Below are 13,479 nucleotides of genomic sequence, written 5' to 3' on the forward strand. Positions count from 1 at the left end.
GCCCAAGGTCACACAGCTAGGAAGTGTTAAGTGTCTGAGACCAGATTTGAACTGGGGTCCTCCTGAATTCAAGGCTGGTGCTCTATCCACTGCGCCACCTAGCTGCCCCTAAGGGAAGAATCTTAATACAGGAATGGTTCCTCCCTGTGTAGTAGTTAGCCAGAAAACTAGAAGAATGGATAAAATAAAAAATTTGTCATTTAAAGGCCTATAAAATATATACTATAAGTATAGCTCTAGTCCTCTCTATATAAGTTTATTACACATCACTACCCCTCACATACTTTTGTGTTCCAGTCAAACTGGCATACTTATTGTTCACACATCCATCTCTTCCCCACCTTTTTACAGCCTATCCTCCATAGCTACAATACTCTTTCTATTCAACTTCATCTTTTAAATTCTCTAGATACCTTCAAAACATAGGTGACACTTTCTTCCTGAAATCTTCACTGATTTCTGTAATTGTTAGTGAACTACTATCTATAAAAAATTATTTTGTATTTACTTTGCAAATATTATGCAAAATATTTATATAGACTCAATTTAAAGTGTTCCTTTGAAAAAGGAGGATGAATAGCTGGAGGATGGGTCAGGCCAATATAATACTAACAAAACTAATTCATAGTATTTGTGATATGTGTATATATACATGTATATACACACATACATCTATATGATATATATTTAATAATAGCTTTTTATTTTCAAAATACCTACAAAAATAGTTTTCAGCATTCACCCTTGCAAAACCTTATGTTCCAAAATTTTCTCCTTTCTTTCCCCCTGCCCCCTTGTACATAGCAAGTAATCCCATATATGTTAAATATGTACAATTCTATTATACATAGTTATCATGCTATACCAGAAAAATCAGATCAAAAAGGGAAAAAAAATGAGAAAGAAAAAAAAGCAAGCAAATAAAAATGAAAATACTATGTTGTGATCCACATTTATTCCCCACAGTCTTCTCTCTGGGTGTAGATAGTTCTCTTCATCACAACTCTATTGGAATTGGCCTGAATCACCTCATTATTGAAAAGAGCCACATCTATCAGAGTTGATCATCATATAATCTTGTTGTTGCTGTGTACACTGTTCTCTGGCTTCTATTCATTTCACTTAGCATCAGTTCCTTTAAGTCTCTCCAGGCCTTTCTGAAATCATCCCACTGATCATTTCTTAAAGAATGATAATATTCCATAACATTCAAATGTCATAACTAATTCAGCCATTCTCCATGTTACTGATATTTTAATCACTATCAAAGAAATACTTTTTAGAACTTGATGTAATAATAACAAAATTCATTTAGCAAAACAAAAAATGATCAAAACTAATAATAAAAATTAAAAAGACAAGAATGAAGGTGAAATAGCTATTCTAGACCTCAAATTATTTTACAGAACAGCAGTTGAGAACTATTTATTGGTTTAAAAGAATATAGTAGATTCTTTCCACAGACTAGACAAAGGAGAATCAAAAAGAATAGTTCTCATCAACTCATTATTAGATGAAATATAAATTGCTTAGGAAAGAACTCCCTATTTTAAAAACTGTTAGAATAACTCAGTATTAGTCTCAATAGAAATTAGGCTTAAACCATTATTTTATGCCACATTGCACAAAAGTAAAATAGATATGTAACCTAAATGTTAAAGATAATAGCTTAAAAAAACTTATAAAAGGGCCAAATCCATTCCCTAATAGAGAAGTAATCAAAGAATATGGACAGTCAGTTGTCATGAGAAGTAACAACCATTTGAAAGAAGGCTCTGATTCATTAATAATAAGAGAAATGCAAATCAAATTAACCCTAAGTTTTACCTAACATCTAGTAAACTGGCAAACTTGACAAAAAAAATGAGAAGAATCAATGTGAAAGGGGTTATGGATAAATTTAGTCTAGGGCATTGTTGATGGATTTGTGAATCACTTCATCTGTTTTTGAAGACAGTATTATTCAAGTAAAATATTTAAAATCCCCATATTCTGACCCAGAAATGCACTATTAGCTATATATCCCAAAGAGGTCTTTCTTAAGAAAGTCTCCATATACATTAAAATATTTATGATGGTGAAAAACTGGAAACTAAGTTGATGCCCATGTACAGGGAAATTTTGGTATGTGAATGTGATAGAATAGTAGTACTGTACTATTAGAAACTGAATTTGATGAATACAGAGAAGCATGAAAAGACTTGCATGAACTGATGGAGAGTGAAATAAGCAGAGCCAAGAAAACAATATACAAACAGTTTAACTTAAAATATAATCACAAAGCTATTGAAAGTGAATGTTGTATTCTTTAACATGTTTAGCATGTATTGGTCTACCTGCCATCTGGGGGAGGGGGTGGGAGGAAGGAGGGGAAAAATTGGAACAAAAGGTTTTGCAACTGTCAGTGCTGAAAAATTACCCATGCATATAGCTTGTAAATAAAAAGCTATAATAAAAAAAAAGAAAGAAAGAAAATGAATGTTGCAAAATTTAAAATAACAGACATGGCCCAAGAGAGCAATAGGGGAAGACATTTTTTTTTTTTTTTTCTTTTCGGCAGACCAAATAGGTCTGGATAGGCTCCATATATTTTTAGATTTCCCCTCACCCCCTCCCAGTGTATTATTTGATTTTGCTAATTTGTTTCTTTCCTTTCCCTTAAAAAACAATCCTGTTTTATGTAGGATAGGATAGGTCCATGTGAAAAGAAGAAGAGATATAACGAGAAATTTAAGCGTTAGTAAAACAGAAGTTGGGGACAGAATCCTCTCTTTTTTGTCTATCTCTGTGAGTAGAGTAGCAGGCTTGCAATCAGACATTTATTAGTTCTGTGACCCTGGGCAAATCATTTAACCTTATTTGCCTCAGTTTCTCATCTATAAAATGATCTGGAGAAGGAAATGGCAAATTGCTCCACCATTTTTGCCAATAAAATCACAAATGGGATCATCTAGATTTGGATATTACTGAAAAAAAATACAGAACCAAAAATTATCAATAAAAATGTATTTAGAAATAATTTAGACCAAAGATTTGTTGGTAAGATAAGCTGACTTTCTTTAGTAATACTTTTTGGTAGCAAAATAATTCTTGAAAAATAATAATAAGATTTTAAAATTTCATTTCAGCAAAAGCACCTGGAAATTGAAAGAAGTACAAAATGGCTGAAAATGCTGAAAAGCTGGGAAAAATACAAGAATACAGAAAAGGTATTTAAATAACCTTAATAAACATAGTTATAAAGGAAATTAACATTGTTTTCAATTAAATAATTATTGATTTTTGTGTCAGGGTGTAATTGGGTATAGGAATTGCTGCTTTTCTATCAGACTTATTGCCTAGAATCTATTCCTAAGCTTTTCAATTCTGAAAACTCTATTTTATCTATTCCTCATGTGATGATTAGGCCCAGGTGAACTGATTTATGATGAGCACTTTTATAGGAGACTGATTTATAAGCAAGAATATCTGTGTGTTAATTTATATTTGTAGTATGTACACACATATGTATGTATATATGTATGCGTATGTAGGAATGGAGAGCCCATCCTCAGCATTGATATATCAGACATAAAATTACCTTCTTCATTCTCCCCCAAACAAAAAAATTAAGAGAAAACCATTTTAACATATGTATAGTCAGTTAAACATAATAAATTCCAAATTTTGGTGACATCTCCAAATTCTCAAATTGATGACATCTCAAAATTTTCCAAAATAATGTATTTTCTCCTGCATTCTGAGCCCATTGATAAAAGTATCCTTTCCGGGAAACAGCCTTACTAGTGGCAGTAACATCTATTTCTTTTTTTGATAGTGGGATCAAAGATAGAGTGTTCAAGGGACCTTAAATGTCATCTATACTTTACCCACATCCTCCCCCCCCCCATTTTTTTTTTAAGTTGAACATACTGAGACTCAAAGAGGTTAAGTGATTTGTCCAAAGGACACACAGGTCGTAAGCATTAGAACTGGGACTGAAATTTCTTCCTTTGATATCAGATTTCCTTTATCATACAAGCAATTCTCTGAGATCTTGGGGTTTAAATTTAATTAGTAAGATATGGATTTAAATTCTTTCTTTTGAGACCTATGCAACTCTTATAGTCACTTGTCCTCTTAGAGTTTCCATTTCCTTATCCATCAAATAAGGATAATTATTTCTGTTTTCTATCTTGCAGCATTGTTATGAGGTTAAAATGAGGTAACATTAAAATATATTGTAGGGCTTTAAGACTCCATGTACTGTAACTATGTACTAGCTCAATTGAAATATCTTATTAATATTGTAAATGTCATTTTTATCATTATGAATAATTTATGTACCTTTATAAATCTGAGGAAAATATTACCTCTTAGGTGAGGGAAATTATTTTGTAAAATATAAAGTGCTATATGAATGTGAGCTGTTATGATTATTATGCTAGAACTCACAAAATTATTAGGAAGCAACAAAATGAAAGGTATTGATTTATTCAGTATTTGAGTGTTTTAAAAAAATACTTGAAATACTCTAGGGATTTAAACATAATCTAGAAGGCAGGAGTTGAGTAGATCCTCTATGGAGTATATGTGAGAAAACATGAAAGAATAATCACAGGATAAGAAGACATGTGAGGAGGTTATTCTTTTTCTATTGGTAGAAAGTATTTTCTCTTTAGTCACTGATTGAAATTGTGTCTCTTGAAGTATTTGGGAATTCCAAAGTAGCCAAATGTATAAAGTGTGGTCTCTGTTATTTAGAATAGGGAAAAAAAAATCTAGAAAAACAAAACCATATAGCACCTTTGTTTTGTAAAAAAAATATGTATTACTGCTTTGGACATATTTCATAGGAATTGTGTGAAAGGGAATAATTTGGTAGGACTCTTCAAAGCCCTGCTATTCTCTACAGTTTCTTGGGATTCTTTCAGAATGAGAGAATTGATAATTTGCACTTTTCCCTGGTGGAAAATTGAATTTTTTTTTTTTGAAGAACTCAAGTAACAACAGTGAGTGATAACCAATGTACATCTCTGCATGCTTCACTAATTCTAATTAAGGAAATGTAATACAGTGAAAAGTTAGGATCTCTGAGATTTTTTCCCCAAATCTTAAATATATGATCATTTAAGCCCATGAAATATCACAAGATCCTAGAGCAACTTTGGACATCCTGTGGATACTTTATAGCATAACAGTGTCAGGAGCTCTACAGGATGAACTAGTGGTTGTTGTCCTTTATTCTCCAAGAAGATCAACATGGCATCTTTATGTTAGAGTTAAGCTACAGTGTGTTTAATTGTGGTCGAGCAGATCAATTTGAACTCACAATGTACTTTTACAGGTCAGGCACAAATAGGACGTCAGAATATATGGAATGGCATCTCTAAATTTATGCCTCTTGCATTTCTTTTGACCTACTCCAGTTTTACTTTGCTCATAGTGCATAGCATCTTCTCTGATAAGGGCATGTCAGACTATTCAGTTCTGTATTTCAGTCTCCCATGTTACACAATCAGTTCCAGAGTTCTTAAGAGAGACCTTGTGAAAGTGTCCTTGCATCGTTTCTTCTGACTACTACCTAGCTACTTGCTCTCTGTGAGTTCTCCATAAAATAGTCATGTAGGCAAATGTGAGTTTGGCATTTGAACAGTGTGGCCAGCTCAACAGAGTTGCACTCTCTGAAGTAGTTTGAATGGTTGTCAGTTTAGTTTGAGAAAGGATCTGTGTCTGGTATCTTATCCTGTCAGGTGATCTTCAGAAGCTTTCAGAAGCTTCCTGGCATGGGGCTGCTAATACTGCCCAGGTTTCACAGGCAACGAGTTCAGCACAATGACTCTGTAGATCTTTAGTTTGATCTAATATCTTCTCTCCCACACTTTCCTTTGAGCCACCCAAACACTGAGCTAGCTCTGGCAATGTGTATGCCAACTTCATTATCAATGTGTGCCTCCTTGGAAAGTGTACTGCCAAAGTAAGTGATTTTATTCATAACATTCAGAACTTCTCAATTTGCTGTAGTCAGTGGTTCCACACATGAATGGTGTGGCAGCAGATACCTTGGTATTAATTGTTAAGCTAAAATTAATGTAAGTAACAAAGAATCAATCCATACTGGTTGCATCTCAGCTTCAGAGGCTGCATTGAGTACACAATCCATCTGTGAACCAAAAATCATCTACCAATTCTCTCTCCATTTTAGTCTTTGCTTGAAGCCTTTTCAAGTTGAAGAATTTGCCATTAGTGTGCTAGATGACTTTAATGCTGTATTTTCCCTCAATGAAAATGTTTGACAACATGGCTGAAATATGCAAAAAATAAGCATAGGAGTAAGTACATAGCTTTGCTTCACTCCATTGGTGATTGGAAAAGCATGAGAGCATTGTTCATTATCCAGAACCTGGGCAAGCATGCCATCATGCAATTGATGTACAAGACCCATGGACTTTTCCAGGCATCTAAATTTTGACATAATTTTTCATAAGTTCTATCAACTGATAATATCAAAGACTTTGGTCAGATTTATAGGTGTTGTGTACAGACCTTTGTTTTGCTATCATTTTTCTTGAGTTATGGGGCAACAAACTACATTGACTGTTACTCAGCCCTTTCAGAAGCCATATTGATTCTCAGGTAGATGACCATCTTCCAAGTGAAGGATCAATCTATAAAGGAGGACTCTGGCAGAATCTTGCCAACAATGAATAAGAAGCTTCCCTCCTCCTCTCTTCCCTATGATTGTAAGAGGACATTCCATTCTCTCTAGCTTTATTGAGATGGATATTGGAGACATCCTTAAACTCTAAAGGGATAGCTTCTCTTGACATATAGCCTGGGAAATTTTAGTTAGTTTTTATATGAGCAATGAAATCTCAACCTCCTCTACCCCAACATACCTTTGAAATTTCCACAGTAGAAGAATCAGTACTTGTGTTTTGCCACATGAAAGGAGTCTAATGGCATTCAAAACCTCTTCTTCGGTTGGAATTTAGCTAACATGGAATTGACTTCAACCTGGGGTACATTGTCAGTGGTTTCAGCATCAGTTGATGATGGTCTGTTGAGAATATTATGGAAGTGTTCAGCTTATCTCTCTAGAATCATGTCATTATCACTTATCAGTGTGGCTTCATCAGTACTGAGTAGTTGAGATACACTATAGGACTTTGACCCATAAATAGCCTTCAGGACATCATAAAAACACTTTAGATTATTATTATCAGCATAAAACTGAATTTCATATGCTTTCTTATTAAGCCAAGAATCCTGCATCTCTCTAAGCTTTGCTTGTACTTTTTTTTTTTTTAAAGAGTCAAGGAATGTGATTAAGAGATCAAGTAAAAACTGGGCAGTTTCCTATGTTTCTTGGTAGGCAGAGAGAAAGCAGGCACAGGAGAGGGGTGAGATGGAGATGGGCTCCCTTCCTCCCCTCTGGCCTTTGAACCTTATCTTCACCACATCAGGTGGTCTGTTTCTGGGAAAATTAGAGTAATTACTGCTAGGTCTGGGAACTAGGGAAATGAAACCTAGGGCAAATGGTTCATGGCTCCAGGGCTGGCCAGAGTTACTAGGGCCCAAAGAAGTACATAGCGCCCAGCAAGGAGGAAGGTAGCCCAGTGTAGTGACAGTTCTGATATGCTGTGCTCAATTTTAGGCATTTCTTGCTATAGTAGCTCAGTGGTGACCAGCATCATCCAGAACACAGAGCCAGTGTTCTGTTCTACTCTCTGAGCATCACTCTATCAGGTTTTCACTGTGGCTAATTCAAAATCACCAGTCTTCACTATAAGTCCCTCATGCAGGAAGGTATTCTCAGACTTGAAGTCTTGGTGAATAGTATTCTTAACATGGAGCTGATCCATGTTCTTAGCTGTCTGCCAAGCTACATCAATGAATTGTACCGTGTCAAAGTGAGGAGGTAGTGGTAGGTGGTGATAGAGGCTGGAATTCTGATATCACTGGGTGATGATGGCAAAGTCAGGTCTTGTCATGAAGCCCATGAACAAGAGGATGTTCATATGGCAGGTCTTGCATATCATTCTTGAAGGCCTATGCTTGCTCAGCTATGGGCTGCACCACCTTTAACATCTTTATATCCATGTCCCCATAATATCACCCACAGAACACACTCCCAAATGAGCCTGTTCTGATTTGCTTCAGCAGCTGCATCTTTCCTGCAGCTACCTCCCAATAGTAGCTTAAGTCTTGATAGCCCAGGTACTTTTTCTTCTTATCATTAGTTGAAGCTGAGAATTTGTATTGCTCAAAGGGCTCTCATGAGATCTTGGGGATTTCCTTCTGGGCAGTGGGGGGAGGACATAAGGCTAGGGCCAGAACTATCCTGGTGGGGGAGTTCTTTCCACACCTGTTCCTTCAGCAGGGAAAACCTGGGATACCTGCTTTATGAGCCTACAGTCGAGGCATTGTGGTGCTGAATATGTGCACACTGGGTATAGATATGGAATGGATCTCTGCAAGGATGGGCCTCCAGGCCCAGGGAAAGCAAAAGTCTCCCCATGGGAGGTGCATATTTTGCTGGGACTTTTTGAGGTGTGGGGCTTACATAGGACCTAACTTCTAGGCTAGGGCTTATGAGTACCAGGGTTCCCATTCAAGTCTTTGCTACTGCAGTAGAAACTAAAGCCAGGAGACTCCAGGAAGGATGGGGAACCCCCAGGAAGGACCAGTTGTGATGAGGAAGAGCTTTTGTTTTTTAGGTGAAATGGGGCAAATACTAAGAAAAGAGTCTTCTCCACCCCAAGGAAAATATACAGAATGCATAGATAAATTAATACCTTCCCAATTCTCACTTGGAGTCTGAAGGAAAAAGGTTGGGCTGAAGAAACTAGAGATTTTTGGGGACATCCCAAGGACTTAGGAAAAGATCATAGGCTTTACAGTTGGGGACAAACAATGGGGACATGGGCACTGCACTGTTGGTAAAGCTTGCAGCCACATGTCTAGCAGTGGAAGCCATGAAAAAGGAAGCTGTGTCAGAAGTCACAAAAGGTGATTTATGTGCATAGTTGTGGGCAGCTGCAAGTGGAACATCAGCCCAGACTTCAACTCATTTCTTCCCCATTCAAGGGAGCAATGGCTGTATCTTAGGCTGTTGCTATCTTCCAACATTGTGTGCTGCTGATTGGGCAGATCGATTTTCACAGTGCCCCCTACCCAACTGCTGGTAGAAGGGATAATATCAGAATCTTCAGGTGGGATTAGGTCCCTAGAGGGTTCTACTGGGGTGATAATCTCATTTTGTTCCCTCTATTCAAGTGACCTGTCATTGTGCTGCTACAGTGGCTTCCTCCATTTTCGGGCCTGTCTTTTCTTTTTTTACTTTTCTTTTGATAATTAAATGCTGTCTTTTCAGAGATGGATGAACCACCCTCTGGTATCCCCTGGGAAGTTCTTGTTTTTCATTTCCCACATTGCAAAAGTAAATCCTAAAAAAGGTGTCTACTACAACATGGATAAAAGACAGGCAACCAAAAGATTTATAATGGGTCATTTCCATTTGCCAAATTTCATTGGGTCTCAAACTACGAGGGTTTTTCCCTGGAGGGAACATAGGAGCGTGGAAAGGAAGGCAAGCTGTACAGGCTTTTACTATGTTCCTAGCTTTTGTTATCCCAAATTACAAACATAAAGCTCGAGCAGCCTAATGATATTTAGAATAAGATTTTTGGGTTGCCTGAAATAAAGGAATATTGGCTAACATGGTCAGAAGGCTATCTGCCATTAAATTTCTAGCAAAAATAGGACCTGGAAGTCCACTATGAGAATGGACATGCAAGATATATATATATATATACATATACGTATGTATGTATGTGTGTGTATATATATATATGTATCTGTATGTGTGTGTATATATATATATGTATCTATGTGTGTGTATATATATGTATCTGTATGTGTGTGTGCATATATATATGTATCTATGTGTGTGTATATATATATGTATCTGTATGTGTGTGTGCATATATATATATATATACATATATATGTGTATGTGTGTGTGTGTGTGTGTATATATATATATATATATATATAAGAAACTACAAATTTTATTTGGGCTGTGGCAATTCTTTGTATCACACCTATTGAATAGGCTGAATCAGATATTACATTTATATCTCCTGAATAATAAGTAAGAGCTAGAATGATTGTATATAATTCATTCTGGTGAGTAGACTGAAAAGGAGTTCTGACTACTCTCTTTATAGTTAAATCACGAGAGTATACAGCACAAATGTTATGTTTGGATGTAAAGATAGTTGGTGCTTTAAGAGAAACCTTTTCTTCAAAAATCCATTGTCAATTATGTAATAGCCGGGTTATCTTTAATGGAGACCTGTGTGTAAAATTTAGAGCTGGGGCCAACAAATTTTTCCACTTCAGGATGGGTTTCACAGCATATATTAATTTGTACATTGGTATAAAAAGTGTATATGTTGTCAGGTCTTATCCCAGATCATTATACTACTCACTTAATGGTCTTTAATAAAATTCTAGCTACAAGCACTGGGTAAGGAGTAAGGCTTTGTTCTTGATATGCTGGGAGGTTTACCCACTCTGTATCCTTGATGAAGGACTGTTGGGTGCCTCTTTTGTAGCAAAAACTGATATTTCTAAGAGTTTCTGAGTAACTCTTTCAACCACATTGGATAAAACCAGTTCAATCTCTCTCAAAGCCTCTTGATTTTCTTTTGTAAGCTGGGGTGGTGAGTTTAAAGCACTGTCTCCTCTTAAAATGTTATATAATGGTTGTAATTGATAGGTAGTTAAGCCTAACACTGGACGCATCCATTGGTTATCTCCTATCAATTTCTGAAAGTCATTTAAGGTGTTCAACTTCTCTGTTTTTAAAGAAAGCATTTGTACTATGAGCCCCTTAGGATATACTTCATATCCTAAATATTGAAAAGGAGCATGTCTTTGAATTTTTTCTGGAGCTATGTGCAATTTGTAGTTCCTTAGTGTTACCTCCCAGTTGCTTACCTCAATGGGGGTCAGCTGGTTTCTCGCCTTCACCAGGTCTTCAGACATCTCAGCTCTGATTATCCCAATCAGAGAGCTACCTCTTTAGAGGTTCCACCACAGAACACCCAAGTCACTCAAGTATGCAGCAACAGGTCTTTATTCTAACTCTTTACATAGTGTTCCCTAACATTCCCTCTAGCCTTCCTTCTGGAATTCTCCTGGAGTTCTCTTCGGTTCCCTCTGAGTTCCCTCCCCCGCCTTCTGCAACCCCCTTTTTATATAGTCCCCTGGTCACATGACTGAGAGTACACGAGTTTGAGCATGATTAGCAAGAGAGAGGAGACTTTTCCTCGTTAATGAAGTTTACTCAATACCTTTATGCCCAGTTTATTAGGCTCAGGCAGAATAAGGCTCCGAGTGCCTCATTCTCTGCCCTTGAGATCTGCCCCTGGCCGTAACTCCTTAGTGTTCCTATGATCTTTTGTAGACATGCTTCTAACATTTGTTCCTTAGATGCACATCCCAATATATCATTCATGTAATGTAATAACATTACTTTTGGAAATGCTTTTCTTACTGGAATAAGAACAGCAGCAACATATATTTGGCACATAGTAGGGCTATTTTTCATTCCCTGTGGCAAAACTGTCCATTCATATCTTTTATAAGGCTCAGCTAAGTTAACGCTGGGCACTGAAAAAGCAAACCTTTTCATATCTTCCTTATCTAGAGGGATAGAATAGAAACAATCCTTAATGTCTATAACCCAAAGAGGCCATTCTCAGGCTGAAGAGTTCCCATAGTTTTCATCTGCTCCTTTACTTTTCTCAAATCAGTCAACATCCTCCATTTTCCAGACTTCTTTTTTACAACAAATACAGGGAAATTCCAAGGATTTAGAGAAGGTTATAAGAGTGTTCTTGGTCAAGTTGCTCCTGTACTATATATAATAAGGCCTGAATTGTTTCACTTTGTAAGGGCCACTGTTTTACCCACACTAGTGTATCAGTTTTCCATTAAATGGGAACAAGTGAGAGTGCAGGAAGGCCTTCAACAGCAGCCCTGCCTAAAAAGCCAAAGTACTCAATTGTAATCCTAACTGTTGTAAGATGTTTCTTCTTCATAGATTGATGGGGATTTTTTTCTACTACAACTTTTGATAATTAAATGTTGTCTTCTTAGAGATGGATGAACTATCCTTCTGGTATACCTTGTGAAGTTCTTGTTTTTCATTTCCCGCTTCTGAATTTCCTTATTATTTTCTTCAAACAAGTCTGATGTTTGTGAGCATTCTGACCTACATGAGCAAATGCAGTGCTGTGCACCAAATCTCTGAAAACTGCTCATTCCTTTTCTGCTTCCCTGTTGCCAACTATTGGCTCAGCTTTCCCTCCAAGTTAGCAGTAAACAGTTCCCTCTTAAAGAAGAACTCTAATCTGTTGACATTAGTCATTTTGTCTTGTGGCCACCATTTTTGTTGAATATGTGTATTTAGTTTGGAGAGGATAAATCTATGATCATTCCAGCACTCTTCCATCACTCATCATTTTGGATTAGGTGAACACCACATCCTACTTCTTTGTTGCAATAGATAAATATAACTGGAAGGAGTCCCCAAATTGATAAAATCAGAGCTATATCAGTTTCATGACTAATTTTTAAGTTAAGATATTATCCCTAAAGGCATTTGGTGGCATCATGAAATGGGGGTGAGAGTAGCATATGCCTTGCAGAGATGGACTCTATTAGCCTACCCCAATACTCAGATTAATGCATTCTTCATTAAGAAAAATTTTAACAGAATTGTGTTCTTATAATTATAGTAGCTTTATGTGGTGTATTGATTATGCCTCTTTAGTGTGAGATATAATGCACTTTCTAAAAGAATCACCTCTTTTAATTCATTATGTAAACTTAAGGTTTAACAATGTTTTAAGAAAAAGAAGTTGGCATATATTTCTCTTTTCCCAAAGAAATACATATTTTTTCTCTCCAATTCCCTACTCACACAATAATAATATAGTGTAGTTCCTAATGTCTTAAATGTAAATGTAAGAGTGAAGATTCAAATTTTTAAAATATAAATTTTAATAATATTTTCCCTTTGTAATGTTTAAAAGTAATAAATGTGTAACTTGATGCACAATAGCATATCTGTTTTGTGGTATAAAAATACTACTCTTACAGTCAGAAAATGCATGTTTGAGTTCTGATTTAGATATTTATCATCTGTATAACTTTGGAGATATTATTTTATCCCTCTAAACTTCATTTCCTCATCTCTGAAATTAGGATAACAATTTTATTACCTACCTATGAGGATTGTTGTATGAAAAGCATTTTGTACTTCTTAAAATACATATAAATGTGAGTTTCTATTTATGCATTAAATGAAGGGTTCTGTGGAAATTTCCCTTGTGTTTTCACTACTCAGCACTGTATTTTTTTTTTTTTACCAGAGCTTTAATATTCAGTCAACAAGTGTCAGATATTTCAGCAAAGTTAAGGAGA

At 36.1% G+C, this 13,479-nt stretch overlaps 1 protein-coding gene and 1 pseudogene across 4 annotated transcripts in view; one reads left to right on the forward strand and one right to left on the reverse strand.

Moving 5' to 3' along the window:
• USP6NL (USP6 N-terminal like) overlaps positions 1–13,479 on the forward strand; it is a 183,436-nt gene that overhangs the window by 129,710 nt on the left and 40,247 nt on the right. For all 4 annotated transcript variants that reach the window (XM_074268663.1, XM_074268665.1, XM_074268666.1 and 1 more), the window contains one exon: positions 3,129–3,209. In XM_074268663.1, the coding sequence (XP_074124764.1) occupies positions 3,129–3,209 (81 nt within the window). The remainder of the gene's footprint in view (positions 1–3,128; positions 3,210–13,479) is intronic.
• Positions 7,647–11,034, reverse strand: LOC141542704 (serine/threonine-protein kinase A-Raf pseudogene; annotated as a pseudogene).

Source organism: Sminthopsis crassicaudata, chromosome 5, assembly GCF_048593235.1.
Source record: "Sminthopsis crassicaudata isolate SCR6 chromosome 5, ASM4859323v1, whole genome shotgun sequence".
Classification (NCBI taxonomy): domain Eukaryota; kingdom Metazoa; phylum Chordata; class Mammalia; order Dasyuromorphia; family Dasyuridae; genus Sminthopsis; species Sminthopsis crassicaudata.